The sequence below is a fragment of the Rhododendron vialii genome, chromosome 2a (assembly GCF_030253575.1).
Source record: "Rhododendron vialii isolate Sample 1 chromosome 2a, ASM3025357v1".
In the NCBI taxonomy this organism is placed as follows: domain Eukaryota; kingdom Viridiplantae; phylum Streptophyta; class Magnoliopsida; order Ericales; family Ericaceae; genus Rhododendron; species Rhododendron vialii.
Genome location: NC_080558.1, coordinates 3,980,336 through 4,004,539, shown reverse-complemented (window position 1 = coordinate 4,004,539; position 24,204 = coordinate 3,980,336). Strand labels below are relative to the sequence as shown.

Here is a 24,204-nt window from a genome sequence, read left to right as displayed (position 1 = left end):
CTTAGTACTAGGCCACTTAGAAACATGTGGAGATAAGTGTAATGGGGCATAACGTGGCGGCACTCCAAGACCATCAAATAATTATTGGAGCATCAAGTGCGAAATCTATAACACCACCGAGGTGGTAGCCCAGTTGACAAGACGGATGAGGCACAAATCGTAGTCCATCACGCAGTCGCGAGTTTGAACCACACCCTATGTAGGGTGACGACACTCATGAACCAGATGTCGTGCGTGTCCTTATCTTGTCTAGCTGGCACCCAGGTGGGGCTATGGTGACGGGTTATCCTCCCCCGGGTAGTGGTTACTCCGCAAGAATATCCCAGTGAGCTTGGATCCTTCAATGGGAGGTACTGACTCATTGACTGAACATTTCATGACGGTTGGAGGCCCTCTTCCCGAGGGATTGCTACTCTGGTGTCCCCCTCAACTTTTTTTACTCAGGGAAAAAAAATAGTAGGAAATCTATAACGAATCATGTCCTATGTTAAAACATGGGTTGGACATGTACAAGCTGTGGGCTTTGGAGCTGCCAGCCCAATATTGTTTTACAAACTATGGGCTTTGACCTGCCTATTAGTCTAATGTGGTTGGACCCTGTATCACTAGATAGTGCAATATACTAATGGTTTTGGGATGATCATCTGAAAACAAATTTTGGTGCCTAAAAGCAAAACTATTTGGTGACAATGGTGAGTGACATTTTAATGGAGTAAAAATGTGAGAAGAAAAGTAGTCCATCGAAGAGAGCTTTTCAGATTCATGCCCTTAGCGGTTTCATTAGTTTTACCATCTCAGGGGATTGGTCTGGTGGTCAAGGTTTAAGACTTAAAAAATGTTTACGTCCTACAAAGATTTCAAATTTGAAACCTCTCAAATGCTATATATATAACCCGTTAAGGGCATTCATTTGAGTTTCCAGTTATCCATTCGTTCTATTTTGATTATGCGTTTCTCTTAAGTTTTTCACCTATTGCTGTTTGCATCAGATATTTCTCTTGCTATATGTTATGAGTTTGTCTAGTGTCAGTTGCTGGGTCATTTAAAGACTTGATCTTAGATTTCTGAATCAGTTGTTGCTTTGGATATTATGTTTTTGTCCTGGAAAATAAAACAGGAAGATCATTGTTTTTTAGGTTATAATGTGTGATTACTTTTGAAGCACCGACACTCTTAGAAGTCGTTGTATTCACGTTTCGGACATGGGGACCTAGTGAGGACACGCCCAAATACATGTGCGACACGCCCTTAGCTTTTACTAATATTTTTTGGCACGGGACACGATGGAACATGGTTGAGGGAGAATTTTTCAGTGCCAGGTGGGTACTACGTCACCCGGCTGACGTAGTGTCCAAGCGGGCACATCTGAGCCGTCCAAAACCGAAATGGACGGCCCGGATGCATGAGCAGGCACCACGTGGTACCCGCTCGGCACTAAAAAATTTCTTGAGTACGTGTGTGTGTATATGTTATTGTATCAATGTATAGATTTACATACGAGGAAAACACAGTTTTTAACTATGTACATTTTGCAATTAAGGATGGGAATATATATACCTGCCCCTCGGTTGCCCCAGTGGTAAAGGTAGTGGTAAGGGTGGATCTGCGCCTGCCATGGGTTCGATTCCTCTTGATAGCACCCAGGGATTTAAGTGGGAGGCCGTAGTGGTGAATTGCTGTGTTAGTTTCCTGTAGGTTTACATTACATTGTATGGGTGGATCCAATGTGTCCCTGCCAAGTCCGTGTCCCGTTTTTTAAGAATTGTTGTTCCCTGTGTCTTTGTCCCTGCTACATAGCTAACCGTAGCTAAACGCATTTATCCCAGCATTGAACAACTCTGTTTGTTTGGTAAATGAGGTTTTAAAAGCACCATTTCTTCCTTAGCATCCATCTTGTCCTCCTTCTTTCTGATATATTTTACTCTCTCTACAAAACTAAAAAGAAATGGCCGGTTTGCCTGCAAAGAACTACTTTGTCAATTTACATGGGCTTATTTTTGCGAATTGGTTTTCCAAAGGGGCGAGTTGTGGTGGTGGACACTCATCTACAAACTATATCATCCCTCTAATGGCTTGTTTACGTTGTTGGCGATTGAAAGGATTCGTTGCAAATGTGTCCCAAGGCCCAAAGAGTGTCCCCTTGTTCTGTAAGTTACTTCGCATAATGGATGAATTAGCATCAGATGGGGAAGGGTAATGTTCGAAAATCATTATGTTCGGTGGCACTGATCAATCTTTGTTCACGGTCACATAATAATATGCTTGCAGCTGCCTTTTTTTATTTGGTTTATCGAATTCCACTGCTCATCTAGTCGTCTTCATATTGATTTGTCTTACACATTCATTTTGGTTTTACATTTTGGTATCAGATCATAACGGCTTGGATGTTAGGTATTCCTATTGTTGCCGGCAGGATGATAGCATTGTCCCAGAGAAGAAGAAAGGGCAGTATGATGGCTTTTTTGTTGATCTGCGGATGTGTCATAAACTGAGGAAGCTTGCTGATCATGGGGACAGTGATGCAGACGACAACGAAGTAAAGCTGGGCACGGTGCGTTCTGTATTTACTGTGAACCGCAGTGAGTTTCTAGCAGGAGAGAAACTCAAGTATCTCATGTATACCTGTCTACTGTTGGCATTTGTACCCGACGACAGTGTTAAGGACTCAATAGTAGACGAGGTGCACAGATTTGGCTGCTCGATGCTGGACTTGGGCTTGAAGCCATTGCCACTTCTTGTGGATGTTGGGATCAGAATGTCGCAGTTACCCGGTGAGAGTGAAGATGAGGGGATTGCCAGGGCTACGACGGAAATGGATGTTTGGGACTACGCACCTGCCGCGAAAGCATCCATTGGAGCATTAGAGGAAGTGGCTTTTGATGGTTTGTGGCCAGTTAAGGAATGCGAGCAGTGCTCAAAGACCCTTGCAGTAGGGAAGCTTGCTCGTATGCCATGCGCTCATGTGTTTCATTGGCAATGTATTTACACGTGGCTGGCGGGTATCCACATGTGTCTGGTTTGCCGCTTTACCATGCCCTGCTGATTTCATTGATAAATGAATTGAGTGTTATCGTCAAAGTATTGCTATCAAGGTACTATGTGAATGTGATGTTTCTTTTGGCTTGTTTACGAATCTATTTCCCTTTCCTCAAAAAATATGGACGTGTTTGATGATATTGGATAGAAATGCTTGAATGCCGCAAAGTGGTAGCGAATGTTATTTTATCTTGGAAATGAAATGATTTAGAATCACTATTATTGAGTAGAAGACATCAGCCATCTTGGCGTGTGTTTTATTATCGCATCTTGCTCTTCATACAGATCAAGGATCATATATCTTTCTCCTTTTTTCCCATTAGATGGTGGTGTTTCGGGTCAACTGAAAAAAAGTAAAAACAACTCCATTCCATGGTGTTCCATAGCACGATACTTCTTCGCCAACAGGAACTGACGAATATGGCCTTTACCCATGTGGGAGTGCAGGCTGATGTGAAGTATGCCCATCAGATCAGGCAAGATATAGTTGTCTACTGGTAGACACCATTGTTTTTCTAGTGTGATGCTGATAAGTCCACTCAATTGGATACTACTACTAACTTTCAGGGCCTTGTGGATAAAGGCCACCTTAGTTAAGTATGAGTTTTGCAGGTACAATCGAAAATCCAAGGGAGTTGTTTAGTATCACAGTAGCGATCATGCAAATTTTGAGTCACTCTGACCTGTTTGATTCCAATCTTGGTCACTTCTCGCACCAAGAATTTGTGAAAGTTTGACGCCAAACTAACAAAAGCGAAAAAAGTTCGAATAAAGATCAAACAAAACGGCAAATTGTCTTTTTAAGGGAAACTCAGCCTCACATGACATCAATGGAGAACACATGCCATACATAACATAGAAACCAAATGATTTCATTGTCATTTTTGCTAGTTTAGAGCCTGAAATTCAACAGTGCAGGAGTTCCATCAAGTCCCTTGGCCATCAAGTAGGATGAATATTCTGCTGCTGTAGTTTCCCGGTACTTTGGGGGATTCTCTTCTGATGACAACTCCTTAATGGGTCCATACACCCTTGGCGGGGCCATCCTTCTTGGGGTGAAAAAGGATGCCACTGACACTCTTGGACCGACGCGGTTTGCTAGAACTCTATGCTCAACGCTTTTGAACTTGTCGTTTGACACAAGCTGAAGGATTCAAATAATGAACAATGTCAAATCACAATTGCAGCTACTTCAGAAGACGATGTTCCATTTTTTATCTTAAAAAGTTGCCAACAAAATATGTTAAATGCCTTATTGTTGCAAAGTTTGGTCTTGCTTTCCTACTTGTATAGAACTTGAATCCCATAATGAACGTTGAATTCAAAGATGCAAGGAGTTAAGTAACTTTTGAAGAACATTATAATCTGTTATTGATGATTTTATTGCAGATAAAGACCTCAAGCCAAAAGCATAGCTAAACCATTTAAAATTTTTTGCAATGCTCTATGATTAGGTCTAAAGGCAAGGAGATCCGAGCCGAGCAGTGAGCGGCTAGATTTGAAAACTTAACTAACCTTTCAAAAAATGGCTTGTTCATCTTCAAAGCCATTCTCTAACGAATTTCAGTTAAGCCGATCACAAACAACCTAAGTAACTTGGTGTTCCATTTATGTGGACTACATAAAAGCTATTGAGACAGCTTTGTGCCAATTTCAGAAAATTAAGAAGCTTCAAATTTTATTCAAGTTTAGCTTATAACATAAAAAAGTCAATCTCAAACTAACTTTTAGCATTCGCGACACAACTCAAGCCTTAAGTAGCTTGGTTCCTTTTACCATGAAGGAAATAGTTATTCTTTTTCGGAATCTTACTTTCTACTGAATGTTCATCTGCGTGATGTGGTATAGACTATAGATGTATCTTAAGAGAAATGCTAGTGTGACACATAGGTGCGCATCACGTTCACTATGAGTTCCCCCACCCTGCACCAGGGCCGTGGTGAACACGTGAGTACGAGTGCAAGACTCTTGTGTGTGCCTGTAAAATGGTTGATATCTCTATAGGTTTTTTCTTTTAAAATGGTAGGCTTCAATTGGCTACTATCTTGCCACATCGTTCTTTTTTATACGTTTACTGGAGTATAAGTTTATTTGGATCGTGTAGCACGAAAGACTTGCCTGTAGAAGATCACCAATGTTGACCACCAGAGCACCAGGGGTAGGGGGGACATCAACCCACTGATTCTGGTGAAGAACTTGGAGTCCCCCAATATGATCTTGCAACAGCACAGTGAGGAAGTCATCATCAGCATGTTGGCTTGTGCCCATTGTCAACTCTGGCTGGGGGCATTCTGGGTAGCAATGGCCTAATATAACAAGACCTTCAGTGCACCCCATTTCTTTGAGGTGGTTTGGGTTGAGCCCAAGACCCTCTGCCAGTAACTCAAACAGTGTGTTGCCTAAGCTCTGGATTTCCTTGGAGTACTCCAAGAGAATGTGTCTGTGGGAAAATTGATTAGTACTAGGAGCTTGTGCAGATGTGCAAACATTTACAAAACTCATTATACCTAGTCTGTGTATTTATTTGACCGGATATCAATATCGAATTGAATTATATATCCAAGGTGCCCGCATATGAACGCTTGGTTAAAAAAGTTCGGTCAAAATTAGCATTCATCAGATGTTCAGCGACACAAATGTAACACTAACAGATTCAGTAGTACGGCTAAAAGTTTTAAAAAGTGCCGCTACAAAATGATTTTGTGGTGCCGTTTTCTGTCCACGAATCATTTTTGCTTCCGAAACATCACCGCGACATTATTTCTGATGGCATTTTAAATGTAAAATCTTTGATTTCTGATTATATTCAATACAGAAATTACTTCATCCGATCCATCATCTGTAACTTCATGATATATAGGTAAAATGTAAGTGCGCGTAAAGTCAAACGGACCGAACACCTGATTACCCAAAAGTATACATTAGAAGTTTTCCATTGTATACCTGCAAGGTGGTGGCAAATCCTCTGGATTAGGAGCCATAGGAGCCACACTGCAGTAAAAAGTATCCCTCCAATTCGTCGCCGGAGCACTGTACAAGTCAAAATTACTGTTGTAAGCAAATGGCCTCTTCAAATTCCTTGCGTACCACTGTTTTCTCACCTCATTTTCTTGTCCAAAAAACCCATGAACTCCCTCCAGCATCTCCTCCATCACACTCTCACTCACCCCATGACTCACCACTTGGAAAAAACCCCACGTCTCCGCTGCCTCCCGGACTTTTTCCAACACCTCCTTGTGCCTGATTGGATCTTTTTGGACGTCATGAAGGTCTATGACTGGAAAGCTGAACTGGGTTTTGGCCTGATTTGGTGGGTTTTCGGATTTTCCTGGTGTTCGGACGAAAATCCGTGGTACTTGGGAAATTCCGGAATCCACTAGGCCTTTGACGCCAAGCTTTGTGGCGTCGAAGGCGTTTAATTCACTTTCTCTGTCGTAGTTTGTTGGAATTAGAGGTTCTGCAGTGGTAACCATTTTCTTTCTTGGGTATTGGGATTCTATGAATGAAACAAGATATATGGAATTCTATGCCAAAACTTGACTTGTGATGGCCTTATGGGTTAGAATCAAAGGATACGGTATGGGGATAGCAACCATTTTTGACTGAAGAAGAAAGAATGAAGACAGTCTGCCAATGGATGAAGCAAAAACGTTACATCAATGCAGCTATATTTTAAGTTAAATGTCATACAATGAACTGAGAAATTTTTCGGTACCGGGTGGGCATATCCCATGTGGTATACGTTCGGCACATTCGGGCCGTTCAATATATTTTTGGACAGCTCGGATTGAAATTCTCTTTCTCCTCTTACCCCAACACTTTCTCTCTCTCCAAATTTGATTCGTCCAAAAACAATGAGCGGTTCGGATGCGCCGAGCGAGTATCACGTGGTACTCACCTGACATTTAAAAATTTTCACAATGAACTAGGCAGACAAAACAACGCAAACAAACATGATTGGAGGGGGAAAAAAGGGTTTTAGTTCATATCCTGTTTTTTAATGGTCTAGTCCAGTCCAGTTTTGGGCCGTTGTGGGCCCATCCCGGGCCTACAACAATGATCGAAATCGTTCATTTTGTAGAGCTCGTCGAATATGTTATCTCCGCCAAAAATTAGCTTGATCGAACATCAATAGATACATGGATGAAACAGATTTGTACAAGAAAAAAGAGATGACAAAAATTAAGTTGAAATTAAATTAATAATTGCCCGTTTTTTTCTTGTACAAATCTATTTCTTTCATGTACCTATTGATGTTCAATCAAGCTAATTTTTGGCGTGGATGACATATTCGACGAGCTCTATAAAATGAACGATTTCGATCATCGTTGTGGGTCAGTCTCGGGCCCACAACGGCCCAAAACTGGACCGGACTGGACCATTAAAAATTTGGACATGAACTAAACCTGGGAAAAAAAAATCCATGATTGTCCTTACCCTTCAGTTCTTTTCAAATTTATTTTCTTTTGTGGATTCATTCCACGTTAATGAACACAATCGCAATCATCCATCTCATAAAAGTTGTTGAGACTTTTCCCATATCCTAAGTCACATAATTCGTGTGCGGGTGCATGAGTGTAAAAGCCTATTTGAAACACATCATAAACAACTAAAATCCGCGAGAGCAAAGAATGAGAGTGCGAGGAGTAGCAGGAGCGCAAGGTATTTTAAAGGATCATGTGACTAAATTCGTGCCGTTACTCAGTTTTGAGTAAATATTTGAGCAAAAGCTTCATTTGATGTGAAGCACGCTAAATTTGACAACTCCAAATCTAACAAAATTTTGAGTAAAAGCTATAGTAATCGTATAATTGTAAATTTGCGAGCTGCAACATGGTGTTTTAAAATTTGAGCAAGGATTTAAGCCCTCTTGATTTGAGTAAAACTCACTTTGATATAATTTTGAGTCGACGAGAGGGGTGACTTTTGAAGGGTTTGAAATTTGAGTAAAATTCACTTTGATATAGTTTTGAGTCGACGAGAGGGGTGACTTTTGAAGGGTTTGTACTCAATTTTCTACTTTTAAGTGAGAAAAAAAGGGAGCAAGGGCAAGGATTTATGGATACATGAACATATAAGACTTCCTCAATAAAAAGTTTCACAGTTGAAGTCTCAAATTATATCTCCTATCCATTTTTCCAAACAAATCTGTTCACACAACTATTGATGACCTATCAATTATTTTTTTATGTGATATTCTTCTGAGCGAGGTGAAGGTTCCGATTATCGATTTTGGCTCAGGGCGGATTCCCGTGAGAGAAACTGGACGGGAATGGAGGGTAAGCTAGGAGACTTGATAGGAGCTTCCTCCAACATGCATGATTTTGTGCAGTACGCCCGAGAGAGAAACTGGACGGGAATGGTGTTCCATAGCACAATACTTGTTCGCCAACAGGGACCGACGAATATGGCCTTTGCCCATGTGGGAGTGCGGGCTGATGTGCAGTAGGCCCATCAGATCGGGCAAGATATAGTTGTCAACTCGTAGAAACCATGTTTTTCCAGTGTGATGCTGATAATTAGAACCCGATGAGAATCCCAAATGCATGATCCGACCTGTTCATTTAAGAAGTCGAGTGGACAAAAACCAAGTTATAAGATATCGATATGTTTTGCGCTGAACTAACTCGATATATCCCGAGTACAATGACCAATCAGAATTGTAACCCTCCATTTTTCTCAAATCGTATATACATGATATTTCATTATATAATGGTTGTAGATATTTGATTAATTAGAGTTTTTACACGAACAATTAGCACTCTAAAATTAGAAAGATAATAGGTATCTACGTACGATGATAAAAATGAATTGATACCACTACTAACTTTAAAATGGATACTACTGTTGGTGCAAAAGTCGTCGTGGTTGATGAAAGTGGATAAACAGAGATGTTTCAAGTCACGTTACTATGTCACTATCTTTAAGACGATATTTGCCCCCACCAATTCGAGATAATTCGGTGTGCACCGGGTTACAGCGAAGCCGCCTCCAAGATAAAATGAAGCCCAGTTTCCAATTGTTGTCTAACTGCGTTATGCACAAACGAAGAGAGACTCGAATACCTTTGGATTTTGCGAGCCCCTCAAGTATAATCGTAGGAGATAATTCTAGACAGAAACAACAATCAGAATGATTCTGATTATCTCCCCTCCAACTGGTAGAACCCCTTGCCCTTATATAGGCACGGATCATGACTTTTAGCCAAATATCGCATCTTTTGATTTAATCCCAATAGTCATGTCTATTCATGGGATCCTAATAGTCTTACCTTTTGATGAGATCATGTCTATTCATTTAACCTGAATAGACACATCTTTTGCCTTTAAATCCAATAACTATGTCCATTCATATAACCTGAATAGACACACCTTTTAGATTAAAACCGTTCACCAATATTTACATTTAATATCCATTAAATATTTTGGAAATGTTCCAACAACTACTACTAACTTTCAGGGCCTTGCAGAAAAAGGCCACCTTAGTTGAGTACGAGTTTTGCATGTACAATCGAAAATTCAAGGAAGTTGTAAAGTATCACAGTAGCGATCATGCAATTTTCGAGTTGCTCTGACCTGTTTCCAATCTTGGTCACTTCTCGTACCAAGAATTCGTGAAAGTTTGACGCCAAACTAACAAACACTGAAAAAGTTTGAATAAATATCAAACTAAACAGCAAATTGTCCTTTTTAGGGAAACTCAGCCTCACACAACATATCAATTTTTGGTACAACTCACACAAACATATCAATGGAGAACACATACCATATGTAATCACAGATAGAAACCAAATGATTTCTTTGTCATTTTGGCTAGTTTAGAGCCTGAAATTCAACAGTGCAGGAGTTCCACCAAGTCCTTTGGCCATCAAGTAGGATGAATACTCTGCTGTTGTAGTTTCCCTGTACTTTGGGGGATTCTCTTCTGATAACAACTCCTTAATGGGTCCATACAACCTTGAAGGGGCCATCCTTCCTGTGGTGAAAAAGAATGCCACTGACACTCTTGGACCGACGCGGTTTGCTAGAACTCTGTGCTCAACGCTTTTGAACTTGTCGTTTGACACAAGCTGAAGGATTCAAATGATGAACAATGTCAAATCACAATTACAGCTACTTCAGAAGACGATGTTCCATTTTTCATCTTAAAAAGTTGCCAACAGGATATGTTAAATGCCTTAATGTTGCATAGTTTAGACTTGATCACCTACTTGTATAGAACTTGAATTCCATAATGAACTTTGAATTCAAAGATGCAAGGAGTTAAGTAACTTTTCGAAGAACATTATAATCTGTTATTGATGATTTTATTGCAGATAAAGACCTCAAGCCAAAAGCATAGCATACCATTTTTAAATCTTTATGATGCGCTATGATTTGGTCTATAGGCAAGGAGAGCCGAGCCGAGCAGTGAGTGGCTAGATTTGAAACTTAACTAACCTTTCAAAAATGTCTTGTCCATCTTTAAAGCCAATCTCTAACGAATTTCAGTTAAGCCGATCACAAACAACCTGAGTAACTTGGAAGTCCATTTTACAAAGCTATTGAGACAGCTTTGTGCCAATTTCAGAAAATTAAGAAGCTTCAAAATGTGTTCAAGTTTGGCTTATAAAAACTAAATTGTCAATCTCAAACGAACTTTTAGCATTCGAGACACAACTCAAGCCTTAATTAGCTTTGTTCGTTTTACCAATGGATGAAGGAAATAGTTATTCTTTTTCAGAATCTTACTTTTTACTGAGTGTTTCACCTGAATGATGTGGTATAGATGTATCTTAAGAGAAATGCTAGTATGAGCGCGCGCGCGCACACACATTCAGTACGAGTCCCCCCACACTGCACCAGGGCCACAGTGAACACGTGAGTGCGAGTGCAAGACTCTTGTGTGTGCCTGTAAAATGGTTGATATCTCTATAGGCACACAATCTAGCCACATCGTTCTTTTATACGTTTTCTACAAGTTTTTTGGGATCGTATAGCACAAAAGACTTGCCTGTAGAAGATCACCAATGTTGACCACCAGAGCACCAGGGGTCGGGGGGACATCAACCCACTGATTCTGGTGAAGAACTTGGAGTCCCCCAATATGATCTTGCAACAGCACAGTGAGGAAGTCATCATCAGCATGTGGGCTTGTGCCCATTGTCAGCTCTGGCTGGGGGCATTCTGGGTAGTAATGGCCCAATATAACAAGACCTTCAGTGCACTCCATTTCTTTGAGGTGGTTTGGCTTGAGCCCAAGAGCCTCTGACAGTAACTCAAACAGTGTGTTGCCTAAGTTCTGGATTTTCTTGGAGTACTCCAGTAGAATGTGTCTGTGAGAAATTTATTAGTACTGGGAGTCTCTGTTTTCTTTTACTGGAAATTGAACTATATATCCAAGGTTAGGGGTGAGAATTTCCGACACGAAGTTTGTGGGTTAGGGTCGGCTATTTCCGACACAGAACAAAAATATGACATGACACAATAACACGAAAAGCTAAAGAGATCAGGTTAGGGTTGAGAGAATTCTGACACAAACACAAGATTACACGGCACGACACAGCATGGGGTGGGAATTTATGAAAGGACACGATAACACGACACGAACCAGACACGAAGTTAGCGGGTTAGGTTCGGTTATCTCTGACACGGAACATGAATATGACATGATATGATAATACGAAAAGCTAAACAGATCAGGTTTAGAATTGAGAGAATTTTGACAGAAACAGGAGACGAACACGACACGTTACCCACCCCTATCCAAGGTGCCCGCGTATCCACACTTGGTTGAAAAAAATTTGGTCAAAATTTAACGTTCATGATTGGATTTACAGTGACACAAATGAACACTTAACACATTCATTATTACGGCTAAAAGTTTAGAAAAGTGCCGCAACAAAATGATTTTGTGATTGCCGTTTTCTGTCCGTGAATCATTTTTCTTTCCGAAACGTCACCTATATTTCGGAATTACCAAAAATGTCACATATAGGTGACATATAGGTGAAACGTAAGCGCGTGTAAAGTCAAACTGACCGAACACCCGAATTACCCAAAAGTATATAGTACAAGTTTTACATTGTATACCTGCAAGGTGGTGGCAAATCCTCTGGATTAGGAGCCATAGGAGCCACACTGCAATTAAAAGTATCCCTCCAATTCGTCGCCGGAGCACCATACAAGTCAAAATTACTGTTGTACAAAAATGGCCTGTTCAAATCCCTTGTGTACCACTGTTTTCTCACCTCATTTTCTTGTCCAAAAAACCCATGAACTCCCTCCAGCATCTCCTCTATCTCACTCTCACTCAACCCATGACTCACCACTTGGAAAAAACCCCAAGTCTCCGCCGCCTCCCGGACTTTTTCCAACACCTCCTTGTGTCTGATCGGATCCTTTTGGACGTTATGAAGGTCTACGACCGGAAAGCTGAACTGGGTTTTGGCCTGATTTGGCGGGTTTTGGGAATTTTCTGGTGTTCGGATGAAAATCCGTGGTACTTGGGAAATTCCGGAATCCACCAGGCCTTTGACGCCAAGTTTTGTGGCGTCAAAGGCCTTTAATTCACTTTCTCTGTCGTAGCTTGTTGGAATTGGAGATTCTGCAGTGCTAACCATTTTCTTTCTTTGGTATTGGGATTCTATGCCTGAAACTGGAGTTTATGGAATTCTATGCCAAAAACTTGACTTATGATTGCCTTATGGGTTAGAATATATCAAAGGATAAGGGACGGGGATAGCCAGCCATTTTTAACTGAGGAAGAATGAAGACAAGTCTGCCAATGGATGAAGCAAAAACGTTACATCAAATGCAGTTACTATATTTTAAGTTAAATGTCATACAATGAACTAAAGAAACAAACACGGATGATTGGAGGGAAGAAAAGAAAAATTCATGATTGGAGGAAGATCCTCCGGTTTCCTTACCCTGCAGTTCTTTTCAAATTATCTTTTGTGGATCCATTCCAAAAAATAAATAAAAATCGCCTTAACTCTCTTGATTTTATCTTTTGTGGATCCATTTCACGAACACAATCGCAACCATCCATCTCATGAAAGTTGTCGAGACTTTACCCATATCCTAAGTCACATAATTCGTGTGCGGGTGCGGGAGTGAGAGTAAAAATGTCTTTGAAACATATGTTAAACAATTAAAATCCGCGAGAAGAAGGAATGAGAGCGGGAGAGCAGGGCATTTTAAAAGATTATGTAACTAAGCCCATATCATTACCAAGGCCAGCCCCGGGGTAAGCCCCGCAAGCTCTCGGGCTTGGGCAAACCCCTGGGCTGGGGCATTCCAAAAAAAAAAAAAATTAAGTTAGATATAAATATTACTAACAAGTTTCCCATATCTGGCGCAAGGCAACTGCTTGGCGTTACGGCAGTACTGCAATTGCTTAGCGTTACGGCACTGCACTCTGATATGAGTCCTAGTGGTCCAGGTTTGATCCCTTGGCGTGTCATCTCCTTTCCTTTTTTTTCTTTATTCTTTGTTTTTCTCCCAATCCACAATTTATTTTTCTATTTTTGTTCTACCTTTTTTTTGTTTTTCTCCCAACCCACAATTTTACAAAAAACAATATACTAAATTACATTTTTGGAAATTTTCAACTTAACAAACACAATAGTGGAGTAATGTATATGTGATTTGTTCTTACATTTTAATTAAAAACAAAAGTCATAGTTAAAATAAAATCAAGAGAGTTAAGGCGATTTTTTTTTACCTTTGAACTACCATTTCACAAGACATATTAAATAGATTAGCTATGATCTCAATTGAAATGAGGCGTCGTTATGATGCTTGTACTTTCTATCCTTTTTAACCTTTAGTTAATAAATTTTTCTTTGCCGTTAAAAAATAATAATTTGAGGCATCATTCCATTAAAAGCATTTTGGGATTTTTTTAAAACTTTTTATGTTTTTCGAGATAGACTATTTTTGTCACATATATTAACTAAAAAGCACAAAAAGTCAAATAATCAAAAGTTAGATGAACGGACCCCAAGTTCTTGGATAAATAAAGTACGATGACCCAATTGACAAATTTTGCTTTAAAAAATACAAGGAAAATTATTTAATTTGAATCGAATCATCCTAATTATAAAGCATTATAATGGGTTATATTTTGATGTTGATTTTGTTTATATTATTCAAGCTAAAGGAACAACATGTATTGAGATATATATATATATATATATATATATATATATATATATATATATGTGTGTGTGTGTGTGTGTGTGTGTGTAGTTGTATGTTGTTGTTTTTTGTTATACGACTTAATAGTAGGTGGGTAACAAAGCATGAGGTTGGATTTGGGCAATTCAAATGTCCGGGCTAGCAGTGATCATTACTCGAGTTTGAGTAAATATTTGAGCAAATGCTTCATTTGACTTGAAGCACTCCGAATTCGACAACTCCAAATCTAAACAAAAAAAAATTGAGTACGTAAAAGCTTTAGTAATGGTGTAATTGTAAATTTGGAGCCAAATAGCAGTGTTCTAAAATTTTAGCAAGGAATTAAGCCCCCCTAAATTTAAGTTAAAATTTGAGTAAAACTCACTTTGGTATAATTTTGAGTTAACGAGAGGAACGGGTTTTGAAGAGGTTTTACTCAATTTTTTAGTTTAAGTGGGAAAAAAAAGGGGGGGAAATGACAGCTCAGGACGTGTTTTGATAATTAATACCCGCCAAGGAACTAAGAACATTTGTTAATGCTGAAAATGTTCTTGACGGATATTAATTATCAAAACACGTCATTGGCCGTCATTTTCCAAAAAAAAGAAAAAAGGAGCAACGGCCAAAGATGCTCTGACAATCAATCATTTAAGGATACAGAAACAAGGAATTGGATCCTCTCCGGTCCTTAATTTAGACTGGATGAGACAGTTCAAATCTGAATTGTTCATTGCTACGATTAACGGTTAGGATTTGCTTTGAGACTGAACTCTTACCGGTTAGAGTTTTTTGAGCGAATACGAATCATTGATTATATTGGCTCACAAATTAAGGCCTTATCTTCTAAAATTTGTAGTGGCAGCAGCTGGGATCAGAAGAGGAAATCAGAGGCGTTAAAATTTAAATGAGAGCCTTTTGTTGGGTTGTGTGATTCTCCTGTAATTGGTTGGCGTTTTTCACAGTGGAATAGAGCGCTGTGAGGGAGTGAGAGCTGTGGTGAGGGAGAGAACCAGATTTGTGAGTTGAGTGTGAGCTCCGGTGTGGGGACGCTTATCTTTCGCCTTCAGTGAGAGTTCTTTAGTGAAAATTTTCTCTCGGAAATACTTGTGTTTCTCTCGTGTTTGATTCACGCGCGCGTGTGTTTGGTTTGAGGTCCTGGTGGCGCACAACAAATGTATGATCCATATATAGACTGTCTTGTCCGGTCCAAAATTTGGACGGTAAAGAACCCGAGTCCCATGAACAAATAAGACTTGCTCAATAAAAAGTTGACGGTTTGAAGTCTCAAACTATATCTGCTATCCATTTTTCCAAACAAATCTGTTCACACAACTATTGATGACCTAGCAATTTTTTTTTGTTTTTATGGGATATTCTTCTGAGCGAGGTGAAAGTTCCGATCATCTACTTTGGCCCGAGGTGGACTCACGAATGAGAAACCGGGCGGGAATGGAGGGTAAGGAGACTTGATACGTAGGAGCTTCCTCCAACCTGATTTTGAGTTCAAAACCATAAAAATAAAAATAATAACAACAATAATAATAAATTAAAAAAAATGAATCCAGGGATAAATCACAAGGATTTTGATAGACTTGGGAGTTATTCGACATACTCAAAATTAAATCACCAAAAATACTCTCAAAGATCAAGAAAACGGACCGGAGTCGATTTTTGCTCGGGATATGCTAAAGATTAAACATAATGCTAATTTTGCTTTCTGCATATTTATATGTAATTTTATCCTATCAATTAGTATATATCAGCCAACCAACTTTATAACACCTTCGGCCTAAGCTGTTTAATTAATTGGGGAATTCATGTAATTTTCTGCCCTATGAATTATGTCAATAGCTAATTACCAAAAAAAAAAAAATTGTCAATAGCCTCATGGGTCAGTTATAAACCGATGGCAACTGAGTACTAGTAAAGGGCAAGCTCAGTGCACCAAACTCCCGCTATTACGGAATCTAGAGAAGGATTGATGTATGCAACTGAGTACTAGTGATGGAGACATTCAAAGAAGCATAACAAACAGGGATATATGAGTTCAAAAAACCCACAATACCTGCTTATGATTTTCTAGAGAGATCAAGTACCAAAAGTACAGGAGACAAGTAGTGGGATATTAATCAACTGGGGCCAGGTCAGTTGACAAGAACTCAGTCAGGAGTTCGAGTCTTCTCACCTGTGTATGAGTGTTCTTTCCTTACAGAGCTTTTCCTTTCTTTCTTTTTTTTGTCTTTACCTTATAATGGGCTTATTTCTTGTATTTGTTACATTGTTGGGTTTGGTTGTCTCGTGAACTCTTGCAATTGATGTAGTGTCTTGAATTTGTACTTTATACTCCATATCTGATGCAAAAATGAACTCTTCTATCGATTGAAAAAAGTAGTAGTGGGATACTTTAATGGGTCTAGCCAAAATCTGCCTTATCACTTGGGATTCCGTTGAAGCCACATTTGGGCATAACATGTCAGGCAGATTCAGCATTTTCATTTTCATCAATTTTTTTTTTTAAAATAGCCCAATGCAGGTGGACCTTATTATTTGGTAGGATCCACGTTGATAAGATGATTGCAAACTTATCTCTGTTGCATGTAATAAGTATGTAAAGTTTCGCAATAATGTGTGATATTTTCACGTGGTACTACTAACATATTGCATGACGTACGATAAAGTTTGCAAAAGAATATAATGCAATTAAAAGACAAAGAATGACCCACGTAGGGTTCATTGTGAAATTATCGTGCATTCAATCTCGCATGGTATTCCATTGAAGGTCCAATAATTAGTAACGAATGCTACTGGCACTATCCAAATTTCCACCTCAGCAGTAGGTACAATCCTCTGTAACTTGGTTAATATGCTGAATCAGGCAAGCATCATACCAATTTTAACCATGTTCTCAAACCAAGAGACACTTCACTCTCCTTTTATTTCCGGGGAAAAATTACCCAACTTTACAAAAATACTACTAAGAATTTATTTTCATCAAAATCAACTCATTTTTCAATGATCGTGAAAAATATTTTCCAAAACATTTTATCCCAAATCAAATGGACCATACATCAAATAAGCGCGAGTAAAGGCAGACCTTTTCCTCATACTCTGTGGTAAATAATTCCCAAGAAAAAAACACATAAATCCAGAATCAGAATTCACACCCTAAATGTTGAAAGGTCAAAATAAGCCTAGACGAAAAGGAAAAGAAGAACAAGAACTGTCTGCTGTGTTCTACAAAGCATATGAAACTCAGCCCTTCAGTTTTTGAGTGAAATCCAGTTCACAATGGCATTGAGAGACCAAGTACCAACAACAAAAAACCCCGAACCCATTCCCTTCTCTCTCAAACTGTCTTAGTTTTGGGAGCCTTCTTCTTGATTCTCCTCGGCATCGAATTCTTCATGCCGATAAAGAAGAGCAATGCCCCCAACAATGCCAAGCTCTGCAAGAGAAAAGGAAAAGAGAAAAGAAAAACACGATCAATTCCGATTCTTCTGATATTGGCGGACATGAGGATGCCAAGCATGGAAAATGAACAAAGAAATCAACGCTCCTCAGGAGATAGGATCTAATTTGCTGACCTGTGTAAACTTGACAAAAAGCTGAGCAAATTCTTTCTTGTCAACATCGTAGTTGTAGAAGTCGTACAAGAGTGGAGTGGCAATTGCTTGGTGCAGAAGCTGCACAAGAACAAAATAAATGAATGGTCCTCCCTTTGAATTTCATATGCTTCTATGCACTTTCTACATACAGTAATACTGACATACTACTTCAACTTTATTAAAAGCCCAGTGAGGTGTTATTGGGATTTTCCAAAATAATTAGAAGACCCAAGGAAATTGATTTGATTGGCTAGATATCGAAGGAAGACTGAATAGGTTGAGAGACTGACCAGCAGATAAGCTCCAAGAGAGCTGCCAAGGACGAAAAGAAGGCTTCCGAGAGCCTTCACACCAATAGCTGCGGCAACTAGATATTTGATCTGTGAATGACAATTCAGGTTATTTCTGCTATTGTAAGGACGTGGCTAAGGTCATTGCAATCAGGGAATATAAAAAGATTTCTTACTTCAACCTCTGGCACTTGCAGCCCTGTCTGAACTGACACATGTTTAGTGAAAATATCGAACTTCGGAGTCAGGGACTTTGCCGCTGGCCCACCGTCAATGCCAAATTCATTAAACCTACAAGCAGGAACAGAATATGTTAGTTCAAAATAGAGACATAAACATCTCCGTATCAATAACTTGAGCCAAATAAACAAATAACATGCCGCAAACATTTCCCTCTAAGCCTCCAGAAGGAAAATTTTCAGAGAAGGTTCATGTTTTCAAGAGTGAGAGAAAATATTTCCTCGTCACCATGACAGAAAAATACCATGTCACAAATGCATCAAATCTATTAACACGAGACAATTACCAAATACAGCACTCTATGTAATTTAACTTCTCGTTTGTCTTGTATCAACAAGTTATGTCAAGTAAATTTCCATCAATACACAGAACTAGTAAGCAACTAACATATTGAGCTTCTTCGGAAAAACATCCTCCTAAACTGAGACTCATAACATGCAACAAAGTTTTGCACAGAAAACATCGCAAAGTCGTACCAATACAGCTAACCAATGCTAGGGGCTGCAGGCAAATTGTCGTAGTGAACACGGCAATTGGTACAACTGGAAACAAGTGACTGTTTCATGTTATATGAGTACATCCGAGTCATGTACAATCTCCACAATGCTAAATGTTTTTCAATCCCTATACGTAGTGTGTGATGGTGCCTAGTAGCCAACTAGCTATAAACGCTCAATTGCCTAATATGAGTTGAACCCAATATCTCCAATTACCTCGGATGCCTTCTAGGGCAAGAAGTTGGCTAACAAACTCCACTTTCAAGTCTACTTTAGAGGACCCATACTTTGAAGGAAATAGAAAAGGAAGTCTGCCCCAACAATGCTTCGTTACTCTTACAATAGACATTCCAATTTCCACATACAACCACAGAGAACATTTCTGTTTGGAAAGTAAAGCAAAGAACTACAAGAGCAGACAACTAATTTCCAACACCCACAGACAATTCAGAAATGCACAAGGGAATGGAAGGGTAACAAAGATATAATAATATGTGCATATAAAATCTTATTTAAGCAATAAAAGAGATACTGAAGTTGGCTGTTCACAATGAATTCAATTTTCCCATAAGATCCAGGTACCCCATAATCCTTTCTTTCCAGTAAACAACGACCACAGTTCCCAAAAGTTTCGGTCAACCTTTACAAACCCCAGATGTGACGATGGCCAGCTGCCAACCCAAACAGAACTCCAATAAAGTTAGTTCAATGTCATAAACAAAACTTTACTCTCAATTATTAATTATGCCTCGTCACTAATTATCCAAAAAAGTGAAGACCAGAAGACGCATCACATAAACGTCATAATTATGTAGTACATACTCTCTTCTGATGACCTTATGACAAAAATTGTTTCTACAGAAAAACAATAAGTCCATAACAAAACTAGACTCAAAGCTCTGCAATAATTTTTTTCCTAAGAGAAACCAAAGATGAGCTTTGAACCCACTAAATTTCACATTCAATGGTTCCATCTCGTATTCACAAATCAAGTACTTTTGAGCAACTGAAGACCATATAACAAAAGAATAGGAAGAAAAAAAACAGTACTTTCTCTTTTGTTATGATTCGAGAAGCTTATATTACGACTCACATTCTTAATGTAAACCGTGACCTAAATTCCTAGAGCAGCCACAGGATGCACCAAAATTTTATACTTTTTGGCACATAATTAATTTGATATTCCTTTAATATTGTCTATATTGGATCATTCGTACAAATCTACTAGATGAAAAGTCACTTCAATCCGTGAGTACGTAGGGCAGATAAGTTCTCAACCAAAACTATTTCTTATATAGTGTCTTGTATACAAAATGTTCTTTAATACTATATTTTTGTCGCCACTGAGTTAAAATCTTACAGCTGCACCTGAATACAATGCCCAACCACATTTTGCAAATCATCTAAGTTAGCACATTTCAAGAAACCCTAATATATTAGCTCTAAAAAAACAGAGTGATAGAGCTAACTAGAGACGGAAAAGGTTAATAAATTCAACGGGTAAACCAATGTCAGTTCAAATAAACAAGATCCAAGATAAAGTAGACTACCCACTTCCCAAATCTACCATGTAAACCCTCACAACAGACCTTAGGCTTTAGCTAAGTGATCTTTCCCCTTGGATTTGAGCGCTCAGGTCGTGGATTCGAGTTGATGGAGCATCGGTTGGACCCTTTGTAGTAATCCAACTAACTATCAAACTAACGTTCTACCGTCTGGTCAAAAAAAAAAAGAGAGAAAGAAAAACACTCACAACAAAAATCTTGCCAAAAGTGGCTATAAACCCTAAAATCTGACAAGCAGGTGCAAAATCACGAACGACAGACAATAAGCCACCGAAATTCTGAACACATTAGCGAATACAGAGAGAAAAAGTTCGAACAAAGGAGATCTGATAAGAAGCAGAGTGAAGAAGCGAAAAGAAAAATCTTACTCTTGCCAGGCGGAGAGTATGAAGACAGAAGCAAACAGGACTCTCCCGAGGAACGACACGAACGCCATTGATGCTGCTGCTCTTCCTCTCTCCCTGTCCCTTGTCTAAAATCTCTGTGTTTCTCTCTCTCTGGGAATCGAGACAGCGCACAGAGATGCGAGGAGTGAATCGAGGGGCTTCCTTTGTACTATGATGAGAGAGAGAGAGAGAGAGAGAGAGAGAGTATTTAAAGACCCACACCGGCGTTCAAATTTAGTCTGCGGATATTGTACGCGCGACCCCACGGTAAACACGGTATACTCGTTCCGGACAAGTGATACGTGTTGCCGTGTTGGGGAGAGATTACTCGTTGCTTAACACGTCCACGAAACCAATGATATTCGAGTTTATGAAAATAATCAATAACAGCGTGTTGATTTGTTTTTTTTCTTATTATTTTTAATATATATATATATATATAGCGTACTTCTGTTCAAATAATAATAATTTAATTAAAATATTTAAAAATTAACGAAAGACGTACAATACACAAGATTTTACAAATATTTTTATCAAATTAATGGACAACAAAACACTGTGGAGTACGATATTTGGCAAATGGGGATGAACAAAGTAATTATTTTATGCCCTTGGGGCACCACATGATGGTGTCCCAAATTTTTCTATGCTATATTTTTGTGTGAGCTTTGTACACTTTGTGATGAGTACACACACATATGTAGTGAAAAAAACGTTTGGAACATCATGTGACGGTGTCCCAGGAGCCAGTGGCGGAGCTAAGATTTTGAACTCGGAGGGGCCAGCTTAATAAACACATATTTTTTATCGAAACCCATATTTATTTTATCATAATGTTTTTGCTTTCTAATACATTATATTTATACGTTGAAATGATTCTAACCTTATACAGTTAAAATATACCAATTATTTTGTTTTTTTCTTAAGTCACTTCAACTGATTTTTTTATCAAATTAAATCAAAATTATTAATATTAAAAATAAATAGTTATACACAAATAATTATTAATAATATTTAAATTCAGATATATATAAAATAAAAATTTTAAAATTCAAACGCCTAGGGAGCCGGCAACAAAGTAGCTCCATTGAATAATTTTTCGAAAGAGTGATTTTTTTCCCCCATAAAAAAGAACGACTTCATTTCGAACTTCTGAGATTATGGAAGTCCTCCTTCTAGTGAGATTTCTCGTAACTACCCTCGTACTTTTGTTGCTTTAGACTTCAAACCCCGGTGGATGTTTGCTCTTTACTTCTTTTCCTCTGTATCTCTCCAATTTTATCGGATGTCTCCGAAGGAACTCCTTTACTTGTTTTTTTGATACGTGCATTTTCTACTTCTAACTCGTTTTTCCTCTACTTTCTAGTATGTGTCATTTCAGATCGTAATGTTCAATCGCTAGTTGTGTCTAAAGGCCTCATTCTCTTTAAGTTTATTGTTAGGTATTTTTTCAGTATTCTTTTTACTTTTTGTAATTTTTAGTTTAGGTGTTTGTAGTAATTTTTGAAATTAGTCATTTCTTTTAACAAGAAGAACCAGAAAAATATAATAATATGAAACAAAGTTGAAAATTTTCATATAAGAAGACAAAAATACCGAAAACATTAGTTATTTGGTATATTTTCGTCTTCATTGATTTTTTTTGCTTTTAATCATAATTTTTTACTTTTTAAACTCCTCTCAAAATAGATGATTAATCCAAAAAATATAACATGAATCTAATAAAAATTCAGGAAAAAAAAATGAAAAACAATATAAAAATAAAAAGATTACCAAAAATTTAGGAAAAATTGGGGCCTAAAAGTGATTAGTATTTTTTGGTTGATTTCTATTTATGCGATGAAATCGCTTGTATGGTCTTTGGGGTTTGAATGCAATTTGTCATGTTCCAAAAAAAGACTTTGAATATTGATTCCACAAATACCAACTGAATCCAGTTTTACTAAATTGAACGTTGACGTCTATATTTTACCAAGAAACTTCATGGGAAAATAACGGCCAATGACATGTTTTTATAATTAATATCCGCCAAGGACAAATTGAGAATATTTATTAATGCTGAAAATATCCTTAACGAATTTTAATTATCAAAACACGTCCTGGGTCGTCATTTTTCGAAACTTCTTTGAAAGAGATGACCCGTTAACAAAGAAACTTCATTGACGTTTACCATTTACCAACAAAGAAACTTTCATTGAAAGAGATGACCCAATAACAAAGAAACTTCATTGACGTTTACCATCTACCATCAAAGAAACTTCATTGCTTGAATCATCAAATTTTAAGTACATATATTGAAGGCTCATTTGTTTATCGAATATGAGCACTGAATTACGTATTTGGTCAGAATCTCTATCGTCTGGATTAAACATGCGTCGGAATTGATCTCACAATGTGTCGATACCATATATAGAGTATGAGATTACCTATCCTATTAAACTAGCTACTAATTAATCCTTTTACGAGTAGTGTCATCGAACAAACATACCGGAAAGTTTATATGTACATTCTTTTCAATTGCGCCGCCTAGTATTCGGGCTCTTCGCCATCGATCGATCTGATCTTATCGAGTTGAAGCCAATTAAAATTGACAAACAAAATATAGTGGTCAAATGAACATGGACAGATACCCGTTTGTCCCAGTCTATACCTTTGAAAATGGACCACAGATTGATCGAGTGCGTTTTCTAATGTTTTCAAATTTGTGTCGTAGTCTTTGGATGCAATATCAAAACAAATAGTTTTCAAAGGAAACCCAAGATTCCCAGCAGTAAATACCGAAACATTCCGAACTTTGGAATCATTGGAGGATTTGGCCAGTCGTTAATTTCAAGGTTCCGTAGATAGTCGAAGTGCGCGTAAGTTGACCTGGACATCCGATTATAAAAAACATCTTATATACACACGGCCACCACCTCAAGTCAGAAGTACTGCATGCATTAATCTGCAAGTGGGCCTTAAAAATGTTGCCTATGTATCTAAATGAGAGAAGACTAATTATTAATTAAGATCATATCAGAAGAGATTCTCTTCCAGTACTCTGTCGCTTTCTTTGTGGGATTCATGTGTAATCTCGCTAAATTATTTTATCTAATTTTCAGTACGTACCTACACAGTTATGTAACCAGATTGCATACTTTTATCCTTCAGGGGTGGAACGAGGGACGACCCGTGTAGTTACCTTGTGAGCGTGGCTATAAGGATTCCGTTCGCTTTGATACAATACGATGCCGTTCTCCTTGTCTTATTAGTCTTTGTAACAATTTCAAATATTAAAGAAAATTTTTTTGCCATTCAAAAATAAAAGACGTACTTTTATTAAGCTACATGTGACGCACTATAAATGCTCCCATATTGCCTTGAAGAAGAGGCTGAGACTTTCATCAACTTGTCCATTATAACATTTAATTTTACAAAGCAGTA

The 24,204-nt window shown here is 38.3% G+C and overlaps 3 protein-coding genes across 3 annotated transcripts; all 3 read right to left on the bottom strand.

The window, feature by feature from the left end:
* Window positions 1-3,781: 3,781 nt before the first annotated feature.
* LOC131315499 (1-aminocyclopropane-1-carboxylate oxidase homolog 1-like) lies at window positions 3,782-6,684 on the bottom strand. The gene is made up of 3 exons (XM_058344590.1): window positions 5,980-6,684; window positions 5,155-5,476; window positions 3,782-4,180 (listed from the first exon to the last, which is right to left on the bottom strand). The coding sequence occupies exons 1-3, from the start codon at window positions 6,507-6,509 to the stop codon at window positions 3,929-3,931; spliced, it is 1,104 nt and encodes a 367-aa protein (XP_058200573.1). The 5' UTR covers window positions 6,510-6,684; the 3' UTR covers window positions 3,782-3,928.
* Window positions 6,685-9,669: 2,985 nt separating this feature from the next.
* Window positions 9,670-12,818, bottom strand: LOC131315498 (1-aminocyclopropane-1-carboxylate oxidase homolog 1-like). Its single transcript, XM_058344589.1, has 3 exons — window positions 12,108-12,818; window positions 11,029-11,350; window positions 9,670-10,105 (listed from the first exon to the last, which is right to left on the bottom strand). The coding sequence occupies exons 1-3, from the start codon at window positions 12,635-12,637 to the stop codon at window positions 9,854-9,856; spliced, it is 1,104 nt and encodes a 367-aa protein (XP_058200572.1). The 5' UTR covers window positions 12,638-12,818; the 3' UTR covers window positions 9,670-9,853.
* A 4,475-nt stretch (window positions 12,819-17,293) lies between these two features.
* On the bottom strand, window positions 17,294-21,022 carry LOC131315497 (uncharacterized). Its single transcript, XM_058344588.1, has 5 exons — window positions 20,764-21,022; window positions 18,270-18,384; window positions 18,094-18,183; window positions 17,783-17,881; window positions 17,294-17,643 (listed from the first exon to the last, which is right to left on the bottom strand). The coding sequence occupies exons 1-5, from the start codon at window positions 20,829-20,831 to the stop codon at window positions 17,545-17,547; spliced, it is 471 nt and encodes a 156-aa protein (XP_058200571.1). The 5' UTR covers window positions 20,832-21,022; the 3' UTR covers window positions 17,294-17,544.
* Window positions 21,023-24,204: the final 3,182 nt, after the last annotated feature.

Bases quoted from the DNA above. Each gene is read 5' to 3' on its own strand.
- LOC131315499 (XM_058344590.1), bottom strand. From the start codon at position 6,509: ATGGTTACCACTGCAGAACCTCTAATTCCAACAAACTACGACAGAGAA. The intron at 5,477-5,979 runs GTATACAATGGA...ATTTTCCCACAG, and splicing joins GATTTGCCACCACCTTGCAG to ACACATTCTCTTGGAGTACT. The intron at 4,181-5,154 runs GCAAGTCTTTCG...TGAATCCTTCAG, and splicing joins ACATTGGTGATCTTCTACAG to CTTGTGTCAAACGACAAGTT.
- LOC131315498 (XM_058344589.1), bottom strand. From the start codon at position 12,637: ATGGTTAGCACTGCAGAATCTCCAATTCCAACAAGCTACGACAGAGAA. The intron at 11,351-12,107 runs GTATACAATGTA...AATTTCTCACAG, and splicing joins GATTTGCCACCACCTTGCAG to ACACATTCTACTGGAGTACT. The intron at 10,106-11,028 runs GCAAGTCTTTTG...TGAATCCTTCAG, and splicing joins ACATTGGTGATCTTCTACAG to CTTGTGTCAAACGACAAGTT.
- LOC131315497 (XM_058344588.1), bottom strand. From the start codon at position 20,831: ATGGCGTTCGTGTCGTTCCTCGGGAGAGTCCTGTTTGCTTCTGTCTTC. The intron at 18,184-18,269 runs GTAAGAAATCTT...TGTCATTCACAG, and splicing joins TGCAAGTGCCAGAGGTTGAA to ATCAAATATCTAGTTGCCGC. The intron at 17,882-18,093 runs GTCAGTCTCTCA...GTTCTTGTGCAG, and splicing joins CTCTTGGAGCTTATCTGCTG to CTTCTGCACCAAGCAATTGC.